Raw genomic sequence first — 22,812 nt, 5'->3', positions numbered from 1 at the left:
CAATGTGGCACAATGGCACATGCCACTACCGATGGTGATTGTACCATTGGTAAAAAGTTCTGGAAGTTGGTTCACGCAGAAATGATTGATCTTTCTAAGGAACAGATTATATGTTGGCCTAAACAGATGCTGTTAAATATTTTTGATGGGGGGGGGGAAAGCTAACATATGATTGTAGCAGCCCGTCTTGTTCTTACAACTCAATTGATCACAGCTCAAGATCTCATGCTGGACAGGTGGTATCATTCTTTATGGAACATGGCAATTACAGAAAAAAATCATACATCATTTAAAATTTAGACAAGGACAAGAATCCTTTATTTATTTTACAGCAAACAATATATTGTTACACACTATCCCAATCTCCCAATGGTGCGAGATTCCAGGGGTCCAGTATTTGTGTTTCCTTTGGAAATGAGGCACAGTGGAGATTGTGGTGTCTTTATGACATATGGTTTATTTGCACATATATACAACCTGAACTTATGACGGAGGGGTTCAAAACATTGCACTCCCATTGTTTCTCCAATTGCTCCAGTGGCCAGTTAAAATTGTCGGCCCACATTGTTCTCTGACCACCTACTCTCCAACTTGCCACAGCTTGCAAGCTGCAGCTGTTCCCCTCCAGTTTGCATTATCCTCAACTGCAATCCTGAATCTCCCTCCTCAGTACTCTAGTATTGTGTTCTGCTAAATACCCAGAGCTCAGGGAAGGCTGCAACCATTTGCTGGCACAGAGTCTTTGCTCTGCTGGTAACCCATCTGCCTGCCCTTTTCCCCTGCTAATGGCCCATCTTTAGCAGCACAATACAAAACTGGCTCCTGGCTTGCATTTTAACATGCTAAATCCAGAGTTTGGCACCCAGGAATGAGAAGGGGAGTCCGGGCACTCTATAAGCTGATAACACTATTTTCTAGACAACTGTCACCACAAGCTTGGCATATGTGGAAATATACTTGACTGGATCATGCAATGTTTTGGTGCTGTCTTTTTCTTGACTTTAATCCTGATGATCTTCTTTTGTAACCAAACTTTTACATTTGTCCATTATGACTTTTGTATGCCATACATGCCTAAAACTATGTTTGCTTTCTCATCCCTTGTTATGGTCCGTTTCTTGTTTGTAATTGGGATGTTGCTTTTCCTGTTCTATACCTATTAAAAATACAATGATGATAATAATAATAATAATAATAATAATAATAATAATAATAATAATAATTTCAATTCCAGAAAGGCAACCAAGGGAATTGAGGCAGATGCAGGCAGTGGCAGAGGGAGGAGGTGCGGGGGTGCGGGGGGTGGGGGGGTGCGGTCCACCTCAGGTGTCATCACTGAGGGGGGGGTGAGAAAATGAGTTTAAAATAAATAATAAATAAAAAATTGGGCTCACCAAACTTTTTAGGAGTGACGTGGTGGCTTAGGCGCCTGCAGGTTCGCCGCTGCCTGAAACAGCAGCGTGAGACTTGCAACCTACGGCTGAGGGGGAGGCGGCGGAGAGGTTCCAAGCATCAGAGAGGTTTGCCCCGACACCATGGGCAGTTCGCTTCCCCCATGGACAGATCGCCCTGCCCCTGGCTGCAGGGCATGGCCCCATACCAGGCACCTGAGCGGCTAGCTACGCCACTGGATGCAGGGAGAGAAGCAAGTAGTGGGAATGATAAGAACAACATTTGCAGGGCCAGGGATCAAAGTAGCAGCAGGCTTGAGCAAGCAAGACAAGGAATGCTTTTTCAAAACACAAAGGTTTATAATCCCATGCATGTAAGTCTAATCGAGCATGATAGGGATTGCTTCCGAGACAGTTGCATTCTACATTTGTTAGCAGAAAGGGAGGTTTACCTAGGGACTAAAGAAAAAGCAGAAATTAAGCCCAGCTCTCAATAATCCTGAAGTCTGAGTCTGACCGTGGGCCAAAAAAGTGCAAAAGGAAAGTCACAACAGCTGACTATCTGCTCTCCATACATTCATCCTTGAATCATGGCTTGGAGAATAAGAGCCTAAGATGAGTCCTGCTGGATCAGGCAAATGGCTCATCTAGTCCAGCATTTAATTCTCACTCTGGCCAACCAGGCAACTATGAGAAGCCCACAAGCAGAGTGTGTGCACAACAGCAATTCTACCCTCTTCTGATTCCCAGCAACTGGTATTCAGGGGCAAACTGCTGACAGTGGATGTAAAGCAAAATCATTAGGGCAAGTAGACACTGATGGCCTTCCCCTCCATTGATTTGTCTAATTCTCTTTTATAGTTGTTCAAGTTTGTGGCATCTGTAGTCCAGAGTTTAATGGAATTCGGCAGCTGAATCCTTATACCTTCACTTAAATTATCACATTTCACTTATCAGAAGCTTTTTTTTTTTCAAAAAAAAAAAGTTTAGGGGTACTTTCATTTTCCTACTCATATTGAAATACTGCCCCTCAATGAAGCCAAACTTAGATTCACAAAATGTTTAGGGGTATGCGTACCCCTGGGTACCCCCCATAAAAAAGCACTGCTTATCAGTACAGATCACTTATTTTACTGAAGCAAATCATTTTGTGATTCATGATTTTCTTGGTGTCTCTTCTGCTATGGATAACTAAGAAATTCTTTGATGCCATCTAGTGGTGACTCATTATTCTACAAAGCTGCTTTATGGAGGGGTAAAACAACCATCAGTATCACTTCTTCCAAGTAGAAAATCATGTGTCCATATGTACACTGTCAACCGTAATGAACACACATGTCTATTTTCACTCATGCTGCAACATATTCACGCATCTGTCACAAATGGCATTAAGATGGAGGTAGGGATATTATCATGTGTGAATAGGTGCTCTGAGAAAACAGTTTCCTGTTATAGTATACCCTGGTCCATAAGCAGATATAAGGATCTATGTGTTATATAAAATAAAAGGACAGTAGAATAGACTTTCCTACAAAGGTGAGGTTTCAATACTATTGTAAACAAGGATGTATGAAATGGCTTTGGTGTAATCAAGCAGTCACAAGCTAAGGATCCATGCACACAGAACATGATGCAAGAACTTCAGGGCAGAGAAGAAGAAGACGAAGAAGAGGAGGAGGAGGAGGAGGAGGAGGAGGAGGGTGAACTCCCTGCATCAAACCATATGTGCCATCAGAGTGGTCCCATTACCAAAGTCTCTGTGAAACTCTGTGCTGGCAAAAATACGGTACTGAAATAAGGGGAGTTTTCTATAATGTACCATATTTTTCAATGTATAGCATGACCCCATGTATAATATGTCCCCTATTTTTGGGAAATTGCAAAAAAACCAAAAAAAACCTGTTGTTGAAGTTTGCTGAGCTGTTGAGCTGTTTTCTAATGCCCCCCTGCTGTGACACCATATTAGCCTGTGTATAAGACGACCCCCAATTTATCACTAAAAAAATTCATTAGAAAAGGGCTTCCTATACATGGAAAAATACAGTAACTAGGCCAGGCCTGAGTGGGGAATAAGAGCATGACAATTGTGAGAACGAACAGAGAGTGAAACAACAGAGTTGCAGGAAACTACTACTCAAGTAGAGTCACTGAAATTAATGGCAATGAACTTGGGTCAATTTATGTCAAAGTGTGCACTAAAAATTAGCTGAATACAACTCATAATGTAAAGCCTCAAGATGAATGTGCATCCTCTGACTTTGTGAAATCACAAGCCCTTCTTATCTATACTGCAAGTCCCAAGGCAATGACAAGAGGAAGCAAAGCTATCACAGATACTTTGCTCTTTCTTGTTCACAGATAAGATCTCATCTTTACCAAAACACATGCAATGGACAGTTTTATGAATCTTTCTCCTGTAAGTTTTGATTGAAGGAGAAAAGCAGGTGCATGAGGTTGAAACTGGAAGTTGACAGTGCTGGAGCAAGTTAACCTGTTGATAAAGGTAAAGGTAAAGGGACCCCTGACCATTAGGCCCAGTCGTGACAGACTCTGGGGTTGCGGTGCTCATCTCGCTTTATTGGCCAAGGGAGCCAGCGTATAGCTTCCGGGTCATGTGGCCAGCATGACTAAGCCGCTTCTGGCAAACCAGAGCAGTGCACGGAAACACCATTTACCTACCTATTTATCTACTTGCACTTTGACGTGCTTTCAAACTGCTAGGTTGGCAGGAGCAGGAACCGAGCAACGGGAGCTCACCCCGTCGCGGGGATTCAAACCGCCGACCTTCTGATCGGCAAGTCCTAGGCTCTGTGGTTTAACCCACAGCGCCACCCGCGTCCTATAACCTGTTGGTAGCAGGGACTATTTGTCAATGGCCATCACCATCAAAGACTTGTGATAGCTCTTACCAATGCACTGGAACTGAGTATCCACACCTCTGCCATGTATTATTTAATATTTAAAATGATAATCCTAAGTGGGAGAAAGGAAAAATGGGATAAAGAAAATACACAAATGCTTCCCAGCTACTAGGCTACTACTTCCCGATAAGTGACTACTAGGGCTACCAAATCATGACCCATCAAGTGGAATTGCAATTGACTACTGGGAGTTTTATCCTTTTTCTATATGTACATCCAGTTACATCCAATATACTAAAACCAGTAGGGATAATGTAGTTGCCATAGTGGGGGAGGTTCAATTTACCTGAATGGCTGTTTAAAACTAAGCACACATTCACTCTAACTTTGCAATGGGAGCAGTTTTGTCTTCCCATGCCTTTCTAACATTTTAATCTTTTAATTAGTACAGGAATGCTTTTTCAGCTACATTTTCAAAATATTAAAATAATGAAATACAACTTAAAAACAAAAGCTTTATAGTGCTATAACACTGTAAAGCTGATTTTAGAAAAGTGGTTAATGGGACTGGAAAGGATATCCGAAGGGATCTGTAGTAAGACAAACTGTGCTTGCTGTCTCTCAAAATGAAATCTGGCAATTACTGGTCACAGCTTAGCAGTCACGGCCAACATCGCCTAGGTGAGATGCAGTGCTGCAGATACCAAGGAAGTCTGGCAGCCATATTTTTAAGCTGAGTCTCATGGTTGGTTGGCTGGAAGTTGAGGAGATATGGGACATTTGCTAGCATTTATCTCTACACTGTAGTTAACAATGGGAATCTTGTGACTCATCTGATGGATGAATTAATGAAACAACTGGAAATTACATTAATCATTATCACAACTTTGCATACCTAAAATTAGACTGTCCCCTCAGCCCAAATATCTTTTAGTTTGCAGCTAAACCTGAATGACTAGTTTCAAAGCACAGGTGCAAGAAACAAAAATTGTATCGGTTGGATGCCACACCAAGCCAAATCCTACCTGTGTTCAATTGACTCACATTTAATTGGGCTTCTGATCAATCTGAAACTCACATTCAAATGCATCTGAAAAGACGAACCATTAAAAGTGTGAAACAAGGAAGAGGGAAATGAAGAGCAATTGAGCCTGTGCAGTGCTTCAAAGACCAAGGAATGTGGCAGAATGATCTTGCATTCGTATAAACACATTATACTTGTGACCCACATTAGAGCAAAGTAACGCAAACGTACAGGCAACATCTGAGCTCTCCCCAGTGAAGCCGCATGGTCACACAGCAGGGGAAATATCATTCCCAGGCACTGCTGCTCACGTAGCTACTTATTATCCGAGCAACCCTGTAACAAGAGACCTGAAATTGCTGTTTTGTGAAAAAAATCCTGCTGCTAAGAAGGTGGCATGTTTGAATTTAAAAGGCACCCAGCACAGCCAGAGGTTATTTCTGGATCAAAACACTCACACAAGGATGTAAGAATATAATAGAAGAGGGCTGTATTTTAAAAAAGTTATATTTTATGGCAAACATCAAAGTGATACACCTAAGAAGTGCTAAGTTGGAAGTTTGAATATGTGAAACTTAATTACCACAGAACTATTAGGTGAGCCAGTTTAATATTGATCTCCTGTCTAAAGTATTACATACCAGGAATTATCTTTTAATTTTGTAATTAAGGCTACAAGGCTTTCCTTGCCCACTCATTTGAAAGTAAGCCCCATTAGATTCACTGGAAAACAATCTACAGTGGTACCTCGGGTTGAGAACTTAATTCATTCTGGAGGTCTGCTCTTAACCTGAAACTGTTCTTAACCTGAGGTACCACTTTAGCTAATGGCGCCTGCCACTGCTGCCGTGCCGCCGCTGCACGATTTCTGTTCTCATCCTGAAGCAAAGTTCTTAACCCGAGGTACTATTTCTGGGTTAGAAGAGTATGTAACCTGAAGCATCTTTAACCTGAAGCATCTGTAACCCGAGGTAGCACTGTATGGTTCTCTGTACAAACATATATTTAAATGTTTTGGGCAAAGCTGCACAGGTAGCATTTTATCTGAACGTTCTGCTTGCTATTTTGGAGATGAATTAGATTATCTTGTAGTATCTGTTGTATCAAGAAGGAACTCTTGACAACACAGTGTGCAGCTGTTATGAATATATCAAACAACTATGTGGTAGCACATTTCCTGAATGTCTAGTTATGCATCATGTTTCCAGTCAACCTAACAAGGCTCAGTGCAGCTGTAACACTAGTGATCAGCTAACATGGCCAGATTGGAAGCGCACCAATAGCTGCATGGGCCTAATGCTCTTAGATGCAGAAGAAAAAATGGAAGAGATGTGGGAGGTGAGGAGTCACAACTGCTATAGTGGCCGGAAAAACAAAAAAAAAACCTAAACTATGAGTTTATATGTGGTAGAGAAATAGAGGCAGAGTATTTACAGTTCATTAGAAAGACAAAAAGAAAACCCTTTTATTGCCTCAGTAGGGGTGCTAACAAATTGCTTTGCAAATGAAGATATCTCATCATTAAAGGAGCAAATCTCTGGAAAATAGTATCCCTGGAGCAAACAGATGTAGGATGCTTTAGCCGCCCAGAGTGACTGGGGCAACTCAGTCAAAATGGGTTGGGTACAAATAAAAAATTATTAAGCTGAGATTCCTGCATTGCACAGTCCCTTCCAGTTTCCACAATTCTATAACGCTATCAATTTAAATTACTGTGCCCTGAATTTTCACCCTACCTCTCACAATCAGTTTCCGAGATTTTAAAATGAAACAGTAGTGTTCTCACAAATCACACCCTTTTCAGAAAACAGCACATGGGAACTGCACACCTCAGGGAATCAATATTTAATTTACGACATATACAGCTTTAATATAACGGGAAAAGAGCCTGCTGCTGGATCAGGTCAATGACCAGTCTAGCCCAGCATTCTGTTCACACAGGATGTGTGAACATGAAGGTTTGGAAGCGTTACCCTTTTAATTGAGTTAAGACTTCATAATTCAGCTTGCCTTATAGGAAGCCAACACACTGGAGTTTATTTGTCAGTAATGGGGTGCGCGCGTGTGTCAGCTCTTGATTACCGGTATGCTGCAAAGCTTGGGGCGCAAACTAACAGGCTGTAAAATGTGAGCACCCTGCCCCTCTGTTGCGATCCTCCCCGCAATTGCTCCCCCAGAGAGTACATCCCCTGGGCTCGATCCTGCACCCATCTACTTAGGAAAAAGCAATGGGGTTTTACTAGCAGGAACCGAAGTACAGCGGAGCTAGGCGCCTCCCGTTTCGGTGGCTAAAACAGTGGTACCTCCGGTTAAGTACTTAATTTGTTCCGGAGGTCCGTTCTTAACCTGAAACTGTTCTTAACCTGAAGCACCACTTTAGCTAATGGGGCCTCCCGCTGCCGCTGCGCTTCCGCCACGCGATTTCTGTTCTCATCCTGAAGCAAAGTTCTTAACCTGAAGCACTATTTCTGGGTTAGCGGAGTGTGTAACCTGAAGCGTATGTAACCCGAGGTACCACTGTATTCCGCTCCCCGCCAGCCCCGCGCAACCTTCCCCGGCTGTGCTTCGGTAACTTGGGGCGAAAATGCACGTCCCCGGCGAGCAAGCCAGGCTCAAACTGAAGCCAGCCCCCCGCCGCTTTTCCCGCGAGCGAGAGGCTTCGCCAATACGACCCGCGTCGCCCCGAAGGCTTCGGACCGCGGGAGGTGAAGAGGAGCGAAAGCACTGCAAGAACCTCCCTCCTTCGACAGCTAAGAGACAGAACGAGTGAGAAGAGGAGCACCAAGACAGCAGCAGCCGAGCGTCCGATTAACAGATGTCCCCCGGAGATCCGGGAATTCTGCTTAATTAAGGCAAGAGCAGCCGAGCGTCCGACCAAGCGATCGGAAGGACCAGGGGCGGGGCGAGGCGGGGCTTCCTCCTCGCGTCCTTGGCCGCCTTTGTGACGCAAGCGGATGCTGGAGTTTTGAATGCTCCGGCGGTTATTTTGGAGTGGACGTGCGAGCGGGAGGGTGCGGGTCCGCCCGCTTTACGGATCGCGCAGGTGAGCCTGACGTGCGCGGGGCAGGAATGGTGGCCGCGGGGGTTGGGAGAAGGGCGCGCGCAGGGAGGGCGTTTTTCACGCGGCGCTCCGGGAGACGCCGAAGCATCGGCCCGTCCAGCTCAGTATTGCCTGCACGGGCTGGTAGCTGCTCTCCGGGATTTCAGGCAGGGAGCGCCTGCCAACCCTGAGAACGTGGGACATTTTGCATGCAAAGCAGGTGCTTTGGCATTTAACTGCGGTTCTGCAGCATCCTTACACGAGAGTAAACTGCTGTGGGGTTTACTTCGGAATGCCAGTTGCTCTTGTGCTCGGGTCCCGCTTGCGCGTTTCCCACAGGCATCTAGTTGGCCACTGTGAGAACAGGATGCTGGACTAGGTGAGCCATTGGCCTCATCCCGAGGGCCCTTGTATTCTTTCTCCCCGTGGGTTGCCTTCGGAGTAAATATGCACTAGGATCCGGGTGCAAATCATGGTTGGTATAGGAGGGTGATGTTGATGTTGTTGGGCGCATCCTACGGTCTGAGAAGCACTTACCTGACTTCAGTTTCCTTTGGTATTATTACTACAGTGGTACCTCGGGTTACATACGCTTCAGGTTACAGGCTCCACTAACCCAGAAATATTACCTTGGGTTAATAATAATAATAATAATAATATAAATTTTATTTATATCCCGCCCTCCCCAGCCGAAGCCGGGCTCAGGGCAGCTAACAACAATCAAATAATCAAACAGTCAAATAATCACACATTCTAAAAATATTTCATTATAAAAATTAATTAAAATCAAATTGATGGCAACCGATTAAGCAAAATTCTGTGCAGGTTGCCAGAGGAGGGAGTCAGGCTGCGCCCTGACCAAAAGCCTGGTGGAACAACTCTGTCTTGCAGGCCCTGCAGAAAGATGTCAGGTCCCGCAGGGCCCTAGTCTCTTGTGACAGAGCGTTCCACCAGATTGGAGCCGCAGCCGAGAAGGCCCTGGCTCTAGTTGAGGCCAGCCTAACCTCTCTGAGGCCTGGGACCTTGAGGATGTTATTATTTGCAAACCGTAGGTTTCTCTGTGGGGCATACCAGGAGAGGCGGTCCCGTAGTTACGAGGGTCCTAGGCCGTATAGGGCTTTAAAGGTTAAAACCAGCACCTTAAACCTGATCCTGTACTCCACCGGGAGCCAGTGCAGCTGGTATAGTACCGGATGAATGTGATCTCGCAGCGAAGACCCCATAAGGAGTCTCGCCGCGGCATTCTGCACCCGCTGGAGATTCTGGGTCAGTCTCAAGGGCAGCCCCACGTAGAGCGAGTTACAATAATCCAATCTGGAGGTGACCGTCGCATGGATCACAGTGGCTAGGTCAGGGCGAGAGAGATAAGGGGCCAACTGCTTAGCTTGGCGGAGATGAAAAAATGCCGCCTTTGTTATAGCTGTAATCTGCGCCTCCATAGAGAGGGAGGTATCGAAGATTACACCCAAACTCTTAACAGACGGTGCTGGCACTAATTGCACCCCCGCAAGAGATGGGATTTGCCCCCTCGATGCCATGTCGTTTCGCCCCAGCCAGAGGACCTCTGTCTTCGAAGGATTTAACTTCAACCGGCTCCCACGTAACCATCCAGCCACAGCTTCCAGACATCTGGTCAGTGTGTCTGGGGCCGAGTCAGGATGGCCATACTGATGGCAACCCAGCCCAAAGCTCCGGACAAGCTGGGCGAGGGGGCGCATTAAGAACTTTGCTTCAGGATGAGAACAGAAATCGTGCTCTGGCGGCGCAGCAGCAGCAGGAGGCCCCATTAGCTAAAGTGGTGCTTCAGGTTAAGCACAGTTTCAGGTTAAGTATGGACCTCCGGAACGAATTAAGTACTTAACCTGAGGTACCACTGTATTGCTGTCAATTAAATTTGTATACCGCCCTGAGATCTACAGATGAAGGGTGGTACAACATAAAAATACAATATAAAAAAGGCAAAATGCACAATAAAAATAGGAACAAAGGCAAACCAAAAAATCTCCCCTCCTACTACACATTTAATTGAATGTGAATCAGCAAAGGCTGGTTGAAGAGGAATGTTCTATGCCTGCTGCCTAAAGGTATATACTGTAATTAAAGTGCCAGACACTGGATGTTTTACTGGTGTTCTGTAATATTGGAGTATATTTATAAGTATTCCACATCCTATATGTAGAGAGAGAAACCACACACTAATGCCCCCAGAGCCCAAAATTCAGTACTCAGTTCTTTGTGTAGTTCAAAACTGGAGTCTTTTCTTTCCAGAGCAATACCTTATTCCATCCTCCTGGCTGGGTGGGAGAAGAGAAGAAAGATACTGTATACTGTACAGCTCCCTCCCAGCTTTTCTTTCAGATGGCAACGTACTGTTGTCTAGTTACAGTTTTTCGAGTGGTTGACAGAGTTACTTCTGTTCAAAGAAATACAGTAGGAGAATCTGTAACATGCTTAAAAGAAGATTTTTTTTGAGGGACAGCCATGCTACAGAAAATACCATTAAGGCTGATGAATTATAGTGTGATCCTGTGCATATCAGACTTGCTGTGTTTTGTGCAAGACTTACTCCCTAGTCATGCACTCTTACTTGAAAGTAAGCCCCACTGAATTCAGTTGGGTGTGCTTTTAAGTAAACATGCATAGTATTGAGAAGTTGGTTCAAAGTAGATTATGCTAAAGTAACTTTATTAGCTTTAAGGTAGGATAAAACTCTTATTTGTTTGCTTTAAAGGGCTGTTTACTGAGATTTTTATTTTTTACAGCCCCTCTTTCTTCCCACTGATGCCTGTTTTCTATATGTTTGAAATCCCCAGGAATATGATTTTCCACATTTTTTTTTTTATTGTGACAGAGCTCCTCTTTCTACATTTAACAGCTAGCATTTTATATTGAAAAACATTCTTAAATTCAACACTTGACATTACAATTAAAACAAAAAAAATTGAGAGGAAAACAAGGAAACAATAGGGTTTTCATTCAGAGCTCTAAACAATAAAATTTTCACCTGTCAAAAAGTTAAAATCATTAATTTAATCATTTTATACTGTGGCTTATGAAGGTAAAATTGTAAAGCAAAACAATTTAAAGCAGAAAAACGAAATCACAGATAATGGGAAAGAAGAATGCCTACCATCAACTACAATTGCGCTACACTATGTCCTTTCCTGGATAGGGATAGCTTGATCACTAATTCACACACTGGGAACCTCCCCTATGCATTAGTGTAATGCACTAAAGTGGGGCTATTTCACAACTGGGGCATCATCAATGAAGAGTCCCTAAATCCCAGTTACCCACCTCAGCTTTGAAAATGACATCTAGGAGTAGAGCCTGAAATGCAGAACTTAAAGAGCAGGCAGGTTCATAGTCTGGAAACATGTCATACAGGAATTCAGCTGGTGCAAACAAACCATTTCCCATCATTTCCTTTATGTCAGGAAAAGCTTTACCTGTTGAATTTTTGTGTGCCACACAGTTGTCAATGCCAGAAATAAAAAAGCAACTCAACCCAGGGAAGCACTTACAAAAAGAGAATAACATTTGTTTCCCTTTGTGCCATTATTTTGCAAGGCTGGAAGGTGACAAGGAGCCATTTTTCAGTTCATTTCTCATTTGTCTCTTCCTTCCCAACCACTGTGGTGATGCTCTCAGTCATTCACTGCCCTAAGCAGATAACGTCCCTTTACTGACTCTTCCCCACTGGGCCTTTAAAGCCCTAAACAGCCTCAGCTCAGTATACCTGAAGGAATGTCTCCACCCCCATTGTTTAGCCCGGACACTGAGGTCCTCCTCCGAGGGTCTTCCGCTGCTTCCCTCACTGCAAGAAGTGAAGTTACAGCGAATCAGGCAAAGGGCCTTCTTGGTAGTGGCACCCTCCCTGTGGAACACCTCCTCCCCCCTTTCAGATGTCAAGGAGATAAAGAATACATAACTTTTAGAAGACATCTGAAGGTAGCCCTGTATTGGGAAGTTTTGTTTGATGTTTTATTATGCTTTGATATATGCTGCAGGCTGCCTAGAGTGGCTAGGGAAACCCAGCCAAATGGGCGGTGTATAAATAATATTATTATTACTGTCAAGTTGATCACTGTGACTTAGCAACTGTTTATGGTTGGAGCACTCTTTTCTATAAGTAGTGAAAGGGCTGAAGCAGTTGACGTATTTCAGCATCCATATATTACACATGTGCTTCTGTTTCATAGGGTTATCTTCCCTGTTTCCACTGAACACCCTAGAACTTTAGGCTGAAATATCTTCCTTTTTCTAGTGAGATTTCTTAAGTTACTGTTTGGGTTCCAGTCTAAGTAGGTTTGTAAGTTGTAAGTCCAAAGTACTAGGAAGCAAGTCCTATTGAATTCAGTGGACAGTTCTGAGTAAACTGAGCTAAAAGACTCTAAGATACTTCCTAAGTTCAGGAATGTTAAGTCATTTCAGATTTGCAGTGTATAATACATGCAGGCTGGTTATTATTCCTTGGAGCTGTCCTTCAATTTAGAGAGCATTTCCGCTAAAAACGGAATATGATTTGCTAAACAAATAGCCCAGTGGTTTCCTTTCAAGTGGTAGCATTAGGCTGTCACAAACCACAATGTGAACTTAAGACCATTTCATATTTAAATTCAGGACACATACAGTGAACTGAAATGGCATCTGTGAAAGCTCCTGAAGTGCAAAGCTTGTCTTTGTTGCTTGTTAACAGAAGAGAAAACATGCATTTGAAATTCTGTCTCCTTTCCTTGTTTTGTTTGTTTAGAACATTTTATTTAAAACTGACTGACTGTGGTAGTGTAGATTTGACTTTGAAATCAGACTTGCTCCAAAGTAAGTTGTTGGTTTTTTTTAATACACACAACATTTTTTCCATAGTTCTCAAAAGTGACTGTTAGCTGCAGTGGAGAACCTTTGGCCCAGCAGGGGTCCTAATTTTACCCACAAAGCCATTTTCTCCAAACCATGCCCCAAGTTATTTTTCTATTTATTTTTTATTTCATAAAATTTTTGTACCACTTGATCAGGGAAAATCTTCAGAGTGGTTTATATGACATCAGGTGTGGGGCAGGATAAAAAAAACATGGCTGCAAACGAACAACTGGGAGCTATAAAGCAGGCTTCTTCAAACTCAGCCCTCCAGAGGTTTCGAGACTACAATTCCCATCATCCCTGACCACTGGTCCTGCTAGCTAGGGATCATGGGAGTTGTAGCTAGGGATCATGGGAGAAACACCTGAGAACTGAGTTTGAGGAAGCCTGCTGTAAAGTGTACTGTTGCTTGTTTCTTGGTAAGCAGGGCTTCCAAGACCTGCTAGGGTTGGTTCCATTCAGGAGTACTCAATCAGAGCTCCCAGGTGGAGTGCATCCCTGACAAAATTGGGATTTGAAGTCAGCACCAATTTGCTGTTTGGTGTGACTTCAAGCCCCAGTGAGAACAGGGAACTTTGGAATATAGCTTGTCCCTGCTTGAAAGCAGGGTGTGAAGAAAATGGTGTTCGGCAATGACTTCAAGTGCTACTTTGACTTGAAGAGGTGCAGCATAAGGGGCAGATAGGTTCTCTGAAATCATGGTGACATCAGGTGATTGACAGGTGGACAGTCCCACCCACCTGTCAGAGTGGCTTGCAGGGGTGAGGACGCTCAGGATACAGCCCCCCAGCTGGATCCTTTTCTTTGCCTTTGTTTTATCTGAAGTCATGACACCATCTCAAGTTTGAAATAAAACCTGCCTTGTTACGTTTATTAATTTTTGATAAGAAGTATCAGCCTTGAGTTATGAAATGTATTTTTGTAGCCCATGTTGTACCTGTCTGGAAATAGAAAAATAAAGCTTTTAAAACAGTGTTTTGATTACTTAGCATGATCCAGATAACCCAAGTTCCACCCCACAAAAAAGCCTGCAAAGGAAATGAAAGTTTGCTAAATATCATTAAGACTCTGTGCACATGCATACCTTTCTTTATCCATCTGCTGAATTTAGGAACCTTCTGCTGTGATCCTCAAGATGCTTACTCAGAAGTATTTTGCTTATTTCTGGGTAGACAAGTGTTTAGGATAATAAAATATTCCCAGTTTCTTTTTCTGTAAGAGGAATGATCGAAGATAGCGAAGGTTGTAACCTTTCCCAACTGTTTCTATCCATGTTACACAGGAAACCCTACCTGTACAGATGATATCACTGCTGAAATACTTAGAGCTTGTGGATCTTGAATGCCTTTGGACATTATTGAGAAAAGAATTTTTTTTCAGGAGAGGTAATCTAAAAACAATTATCAACAAATAAAGATTTGTGATTTGGTGGTTTTGTATAGTCAGCTAAATACTGTTGCCAAAGCAGAGGCCTTTTGCCAATTTCAAACCAATGTCCCTCTTGGAAGCCATCCTCTGAGGTGTGGGTGGGCAGAGAGTTATCTCTTGTTGGAGCTCTGTTTGTGGAATAAAATCCCTGCAAGCTGTCTTTTGAGCAGCAGGCAAAAGCCTTATTTTTGCAGACCTGTTTTCTCCCAAATGGATGATCCTGCATGGAGCTTATAACTAGGATTTCTATGTAGTATCTGTTTCAGAACTTTTTATTGGTGCATACTGTATTCCTAAATCAAATAAAATTAGCTTTTCATTCAAATCTTTACACATGGTCAGTGTAATGCAGTGATAGTGGTGCGAATTCATTAGTCTCCTTTCCAGCTAGCCAAGCTAAACTGTTGTGATATATTTGCTTGTTGGAGAAGTGGGACGTTGGAGGCTAACCTAAACTGACATAGTCAAAACAAAAAAAAATTCCTTCCAGTAGCACCTTAAAGACCAACTAAGTCAGTTCTTGGTATGAGCTTTCGTGTGCATGCACACTTCTTCAGATACCAAGAATGTATCTGAAGAAGTGTGCATGTATCTGAAGAAGTGTGCATGCACACGAAAGCTCATACCAAGAACTGACTTAGTTGGTCTTTAAGGTGCTACTGGAAGGAATTTTTTTTTGTTTTGACTATGGCAGACCAACACGGCTACCTATCTGTAACTAAACTGGCATATTGTGTTTGGGAAGAAGATTTTAAGCAAAGTATTAACCTTACACTAGGCATGGAAGATACTTGCATCTTGGGGTTTGCTGTATTGCAAAGTGGCTTATTTTGCAGGCTTAGAAATTCAACTTACCACTGAGATTTTTATTGGGTATCTACTAAATTGGTACCCAAGGGAACATTCCAAGTCATTCCAAGGGAGCAAGAGGCATTTATAATGGCAAAATACCCTTTTGTATAAGCTTACTGGCTCATGAGGTACCTTTCTGGAGTGTTGGATAACAACTATACTGTCCCAGAGCAAGAGCCTTTATGACCTAATTGCTCCAAAGTAATACCTTTGTGACCTGTTATCTCATCTCACTGCTTGCCTCTTCAGTTGACACAAAAACTCAACTCCCCTCTCATCCCCTCCCCTACCCCTCCTTCCCTCTTTTTTTCTTTTTCTTCACTTGTTCCTTATCATCTTATTTTTCTGGATGAAGACTGAAGGCAGGACTCTCAGCTGACTCACAGAGACAAAATAGCTAACTGCAAGGACGCTAGGAGCTTATTTTCTTCCAGATAATTTTGTACCACCGAAAAGATAATGTATTTGCTTTTCTGAATTTCAAGTTTATTCTAAAAATGTTGTTGTAGCTATTTTTAAAAATAATGGCAAATTTCAATGAACTACTGATTAATGCAAAACTGAAGCCAGATTTGTCATTACAGCAGAAAAGTATACTGAGTAGTTAAACCAATAATTCTGTTTCCTGTACTTTGTTTTTAATTTGAAACAGAGAATACTGGGTATGGTACTAGACTAAAAAGACTAAAATCAGGTATGCTGCAACTGATTTTTTTCCCCCTTCCATATTTAACAGTTGGAAGGAGAACGCTAGGATGAGTGATAACATTGTTGGCTGCCTTCAGAAATTGAGTAAGTACCATGCATGTTTACTTAAACAATTAATGCAGATTTCCTCAATGTTGGCCCTCCAAGTGTTTTGAGACTACAATTCCCATCATCCCTGACCACTGGTCCTGCTAGCTAGGGATCATGGGAGTCTTAGACCAAAAACATATGGAGGGCCAAGGTTGAGGAAACCTGAATTAATGTAACCAAATGCCAATCATGGATTTGTACAAAAAAAAAACCCTCTGTTTTTAATGCTAGTGCAATTTGCCACTTCAAATTCATGTAACAATTGTTTCAGGGACTGGATATTTAACTATTCTTGGACATTGTCACTCTGCCCCATTCTTAATAAGCCTAGCTGTACCAAGGAGCTAAAGGTTCCATACATTGTTCTCCTCCCCATTTTATCCTCCCAAAGGTACTGTGAAGTGGGTTAGGCTGAGAGAGGGTCAAGGTCAACCAGTAAGCTTTCTAGCTGATGGAATTTGAACCTTGTTCTCCCAGGTCCTAATCTAACCTCTGTACCACACTAACCTGCTACAAACACTGCAGTAATTACTGGCAGACGGAATTTGAAAGATTTACTTAAACTGATACCTAACCTTGCAATTAGATTTGTCCTTCCCTTGCAGTCCCTTCCCCAAATCTTCAGACATAGAACGCTTCATCATCTATGTATCATGTTCTTGGCTTTGTTATCTGTACTGGATAGTCACTAAAACCCCCATGTTGGACAATCTACAGTGTTCTAGCAATTTTGTTTTAGTTCTGATTTTTGCTATTGAACTCAACAACTGGATGCAATGTTTCCGTATTTTTCAAGAGGGAGTGTATGTGTCTGTGGTTGTGAATTGCCACTGGTCCAGAAATATGGGTGACCTCGGTGCCAAAACATAGTTCAGCACAGAGAAATGCACCACAGGGAGCTTCGGGGTCATGCTCCCTTCATTCAGTGCTTCCAAATGCCCTCCCCAGCTGTGCAAAGGAGGGGCACTCACTGCAGTTCATTCCTGTCTCTGAACATCATGCCACACAATGCTTCCCCCTCCCCCCCCACTTTCCTCTAGCAGGAGCATCTGCTAGATCTCAGTCCCTTCTTTGAATGGAAGGGATACTGGATGCAACCCATTGTGTCCAGATATTGTTGCTTTGTGTCGGAAGGGTATATCTTACAACTTGAAACATCGGTTAAACATCTAAAGTGGCATTTCAGGGAACTAACACGCTATATAAAATTGCTTCTTAATATTTTAGCCTGTGAATTTTGTCAACGGGCTGATGACCGTCCTGAAAAGTATGGGGAAAGGAGGACTTACGAGGACTACAATCTCACTGTTCATTATTACTGTGTGGTAAGTATTTTCTTTTGAACCTGCAAAGTTCTAAGTACTTTGCTACAGTGAAAACCAACACCTCCTTGGGTGGTATTATGATCAGCTGGAGCAGAGCGTGTGTACGTGGATGTCTGCAGTAATGTTTTTTCTCAAGTGGAAAGTTATCATTTTTATAACTTACCAGTAATCCATTCCTTTATTGTAGTTAATGTCAAGTGGGATTTGGCAGAGAGGTGAAGACGAAGAAGGTTTTTATGGGTTTTTACCTGAGGACATCCAAAAAGAAATCAATCGAGCTGCAAGACTGGTAAGAATATATCTTGAATGTTGGGTCTGTTCCAAAGAGTTGTCTGACCAGAAGGACATAGCATCAAGTATACCAGTACAATATGCTAAAATATGATATACAGTGGTACTTCGGGTTAAGAACTTAATTCGTTCTGGAGGTCTGTTCTTAACCTAAAACTGTTCTTAACCTGAAGACCACTTTAGCTAATGGGGCCTCCTGCTGCCGCTGTGCCACCGCTGCCCAATTTCTGTTCTCATCCTGAAGCAAAGTTCTTAACCCAAGGTAATATTTCTGGGTTAGCGGAGTCTGTAACGTGAAGTGTATGTAACCTGAAGCATATGTAACCTGAGGTACCACTGTAGTTGAGTTTCACTAAGGCTACAGTCTTTCTCTGGCATTATAGGCAGATATTGATGCAACTGTTTTGGTTAAGGAAATCTGTATAGCATTAAGCAGTCATTTCTAGTTAATGGTTAGGATAGCAGTGGATAAAACCCAGGGAATTAAAAAAAATAGTTGTAGTAAACAATGCTGCTTCTTTTTTTTTTTTGAAGATGAGAAAGCCAAATCACTTCTCAGATAACCTGTAGAATTAATTGTATAAAAACAGTTAACTTCTGTGATTGGTGTTAAACAAAATTAATCAAATCTCTAAACTAAAGGGTCTGGAAATGCCAAAAGCATGTTGGAAATTTCTGCCACAAATAGAAGTACTGAAGATGTAGAGTGGGAATTGGGAGTAAGATACTTACATATATTTTTAAAACAAAAAAAATTCCTTCCAGTAGCACCTTAAAGACCAACTAAGTCAGTTCTTGGTATGAGCTTTCATGTGCATGCACACTTCTTCAGATACACTGAAACAGAAGTTTCCAGACCCTTCTATATAGTGAGAAGGTGGGGAGGGGTATTACTCAGAAGGGTGGTGGGAATGGGTGATTGGCAGATAGCTGTGATGAGCCTGTTGACAACTATTAACGACTGCAATAGGTCTTACAGAAAAAAGCAAGGGGTGAAAAGGTGAAAAATGGCTTTGTCATGTATAATGAGATAAGAATCCAAGGTCTTTGTTCAGACCAGGTTTCTCCATGGTTTTAAGTTTGGTGATAAGTTGCAATTCAGCAGCTTCTCTTTCCAGTCTATTTCTGAAATTCCTTTGTAGTAAAACAGCTACTTTGAGATCTTGTATAGAATGTCCTGGGAGATTGAAGTGTTCTCCTACTGGTTTCTCTGTCTTGTGATTCCTGATGTCCGATTTATGTCCGTTTATTCTTTGGCATAAGGTCTGGCCTGTTTGTCCAATATAGAGAGCTGAAGGACACTGTTGCCATTTGATGGCATACACAATGTTAGACGATGTTAGACAATGTTATATTTTTAAGACAGAGTCTTTAATGTTGTTCTGTTGTCATATAAAGTTATTTGCAAATCTGAAAGATCGAAAACCAGCGTTTTAAATGATCACATTAGCTGGAGTTCTGTATACAAAATACTAGTGATAATAGACAATTCTGAATGAGTGGCTATGCAGATGACAAGATTATTTCTTGGTTTTGCAGTGAACCAAATGAGAAAAGAGAAAAGAAAGCTGGTTTCATTTTCATTTACATAACAGAAAAATGAACTACAGTGGAACCTCTACTTACAACCATAATCCATTCCGGAGGTCCGGTCATAACTAGAAACATACATAAGTAGAGGCGCACTTTTCCATAGAAAGTAATGGAAAAGTGAATTGATCCATCCTAGATGATGAAAAACATCCCCTAAAACTGCAACTTAACACGGTTTTTACTGTCTAATGAGACTATAGATCCATAAAATGAAGGCAATAATCAATGTACTGTACTACAAAATAAATAAGACAGTATGTAATACTGTATGTAAGACAATGTACTGTACTATAAAATAAATAAGACAGTACTGTAGATGGGGGGAAAAACTTTTTTTTTCTTACGTGCACTGAGGGTGGGTGGGCTTACCTGGCTACAAGCTGGGGGTGGGGCAAGGGTCAGTAAAGAGCTGGTTCACTTCGGCCAGGGTCACTTTTTTTTATTGCCAGGCCAGGTTCTTTTCTGGACTCAGGTTAGTTCCTCGGCAGGGTTTGGGGCTACAGTGCGCCCTGCTGTGCCTCTTGCAGACGGCACCTCTTCCACAGCTTCGGGGGTGGGATGGGGGCCCTCTCCCTGGCAGCAGAGGCCTCAGCGCTGCTCTGCAGCCGACCGGCTGGGCTCTGGGCTGCTGGCAAGGCCTCTGTTCACAACTAGAGGAAAGTTCATAAGTCAAAGCACCTACTGAAGGTCATAACTGGAATCGTACATAAGTAGAGCCGTACGTAAGTCGAGGTTCCACTGTATAGTAAATCATGGACATTTGAGAAAAGGCTCATTATGGTTTTGACTAGTAGTGATGAATTATTCAACAGTGCATTTCTCTTAATATACATTTTATACAGTTATATATTGCTTTATACAGTTATATATTGCTATAAGTTTTAGAATAACTACTAAAACAAAAAAATAAAACAGCTGGTGGTATTTGTTTTTAGAAATGTGCTATCTGTAAGAAAAGAGGTGCTTCAATTGGTTGTGTGGCGTCCAGATGCAAACGAAGTTACCACTTTCCTTGTGGGGTAGAGAGAGGATGCATTTTCCAATTCAGGGAAAATTTTCCGTAAGTTATTTTCATTAACTTTTAGTAAAATTAACTAGAGTTAAAACGCTGCAAGTTCCAAAGTTCTTGTTAATGTGGAGTTATTTAAATACAATATATAAATTGGATGATATCTAGTTGTGGCGTCCCACTTGCACGACAGATTTCCACTCACATAAAAACAGGAATGCCTCTTGCTCTTCTCTCATCTTGCAACCACATACACACCTCCCAAATCCTGAGAGATCAGATATCACCTTTGTCTAGAACTTTTGTGCTGTGCATAGTAATGCAACACCTCTACTGCTATTTCGTTCATTGCTTGCTTATTTGGCTTACTTTGGTTCTTAAAAACACCCTTCTCTCTGTACACATTGTTTATATATACCTATCCACTTAGGTGACCACTTTACATATCTGATGTTGATTCCAGTCCATACCAAGAGAAATTTGTTCGTCTTAAGTTGCCCCATGTTTCTTTGTTGCTTGGAATGTCAGTAAGCTTTTACAGATAATAACCTTGCAGTGGCTCTGTATTTTTCAGGTCATACTGTTGGAAACACCGACCCACACAAAAACGTTCCCCAACCTCTAAAGGATCATCACAGTGTACCATATGTTTAGAGTTGGTTGAACATGCACCATCGTATAACATTTTGGCAAGTCCGTGCTGCAAAAACGCTTGGTTTCATAGAGACTGTTTGCAGGTATGTCCAGAACACCACAATAACAGTACTTCCTTTTACTACCAAAAAGAAGTATGCTGTACAATGATGGAAAGCACTTGTATAGTTTAATTCAAGTAGGACCTGCAATAAAAATGTTGCAGAATTGAATGTTCCTGTTCAGGGAGCCAGCCAGCTTTGCCTTCTTTCAGGAGACTTCATTTCAGGTTGGAGACCAATTCAGCTTCAAGCAAAGAACTTTAAAGTGAGTTCCTTACTATTATTTTGCTGAAGCAAGAGGAACACCTACCCACCCATCAGCTGATCCTGATCAGCTGATGAGCAGTGGGAGTGTACCTTACTTCAGAATCAAGAAGGGGTTTGCATTGAAATCCCTGCTAAAACTGAATAAAGACCTTCCTATTTAGCAACATTTCCCATGCAAACTGCTTCATAAACCTGAGAAGCCTCTATAGAGAAGGCATGGCCAAACTTGGCCCTCCAGCAGCTTTGGGACTACAACTCCCATCATCCCTAGCTAACAGGACCAGTGGTCAGGGATGATGGGAATTGTAGTCCCAAAACAGCTGGATGTCCAAGTTTGGCTATGTCTGCTATAGAGGCACACTCAGAACATTCCTAGAGAGGCTTGTTACCTGATATCGCTGCGACATAAGATGATTGGTAGGTGATGGCTCCACCCACCTGGCAAATCTTACCCATGGTGGTAGGGCAAAGACAGATCTGTACAACCCAGGAGAAACGGTTTCCCACCCCTGCACTAAAAGCTAACTGGAATAAGAGTCACAAATTCGATAATAACTAGCATGGGAGCAAACTACAGTGGTGCCTCGCAAGACGAAATTAATCCGTTCCGTGAGGCTCTTCGTATAGCGGTTTTTCCGTCTTGCGAAGCAAGCCCATTGACAGCTTAGCGGATTAGCGCTATTAGCGGTTTAGCGGCTTTTAGTGGCTTATCAGCTTAGCAGATCAGCTGATAAGCGGCTTAGCTGCTTAGAAAAGGGGGGGGGGGAACCCGCAGGAACTCGCAAGACATTTTCGTCTTGCGAAGCAAGCCTATAGGGAAATTCGTTTTGTGAAGCGCCTCCAAAACGGAAAACCCTTTCGTCTAGCGGGTTTTCCGTCTTGCGAGGCATTCGTCTTGCGGGGCAACACTGTATAAGGTTTTATAATTCATTAGTGGTGTTTCCTAGAGTAGCATAAGCATGCATGCACACAAACAAAATTCCATATCCCTACTTCAAAGAAGTTTACAGTCTAAATGTAAGATAGGGGTGGAAGATAAAATGAATGAATATGAGCAAATGCAGTAACATGTGCTTGGGATAATCAGCTTTCTGTTGGAAACCAGGATAGAACTGCCAAACTCATCCTGTACTTTTTAGCCATAACTACTGATAATGTGGACTAAATGTGCCTTTTGCATTGGAAGCTTTACAAGCTCAGAACTAGTAAGCACTTGCAAAAGTAACAAGATATAGCAGGCAATGTTACAACTGCTCCACTGGCTACCAGTCTGTTTCTGAGCATAAGTCAACGTGCTGGTTATGACTTATAAAGTCCTACACAGCTTAGGTCCAAGCTATCTGAAAGTTTTTCTTTCTCATATGAACCTGCGTGGGCT

The 22,812-nt window shown here is 42.4% G+C and overlaps 1 protein-coding gene and 1 long non-coding RNA gene across 4 annotated transcripts in view; one reads left to right on the top strand and one right to left on the bottom strand.

Moving 5' to 3' along the window:
* Positions 1-15,915, bottom strand: part of LOC310846719 — a 39,337-nt gene extending 23,422 nt beyond the window's left edge. For 2 of the 3 annotated variants that reach the window (XR_014565515.1, XR_014565516.1), the window contains exons 1-2: positions 15,460-15,915; positions 14,261-14,468 (exon numbers count right to left, since the gene is read on the bottom strand). This is a non-coding gene — a long non-coding RNA (uncharacterized lncRNA). The remainder of the gene's footprint in view (positions 1-14,260; positions 14,469-15,459) is intronic. The other variant, XR_014565517.1, reaches the window with a different exon arrangement.
* Positions 8,239-22,812, top strand: part of G2E3 (G2/M-phase specific E3 ubiquitin protein ligase) — a 23,525-nt gene continuing 8,951 nt past the window's right edge. Inside the window, 7 exon segments of the mRNA XM_083743435.1 lie at positions 8,239-8,319; positions 14,459-14,561; positions 16,193-16,248; positions 17,482-17,579; positions 17,767-17,868; positions 20,399-20,523; positions 21,047-21,209. Of these exon segments, the coding sequence (XP_083599561.1) occupies positions 14,518-14,561; positions 16,193-16,248; positions 17,482-17,579; positions 17,767-17,868; positions 20,399-20,523; positions 21,047-21,209 (588 nt within the window). The 5' untranslated portion in view covers positions 8,239-8,319; positions 14,459-14,517.

Source organism: Podarcis gaigeae, assembly GCF_964106915.1.
Source record: "Podarcis gaigeae genome assembly, chromosome: 1".
Classification (NCBI taxonomy): Eukaryota; Metazoa; Chordata; class Lepidosauria; order Squamata; family Lacertidae; genus Podarcis; species Podarcis gaigeae.
Note: the sequence above shows the minus strand (reverse complement) of the source record. Positions and strands in the feature narration are given on the sequence as shown.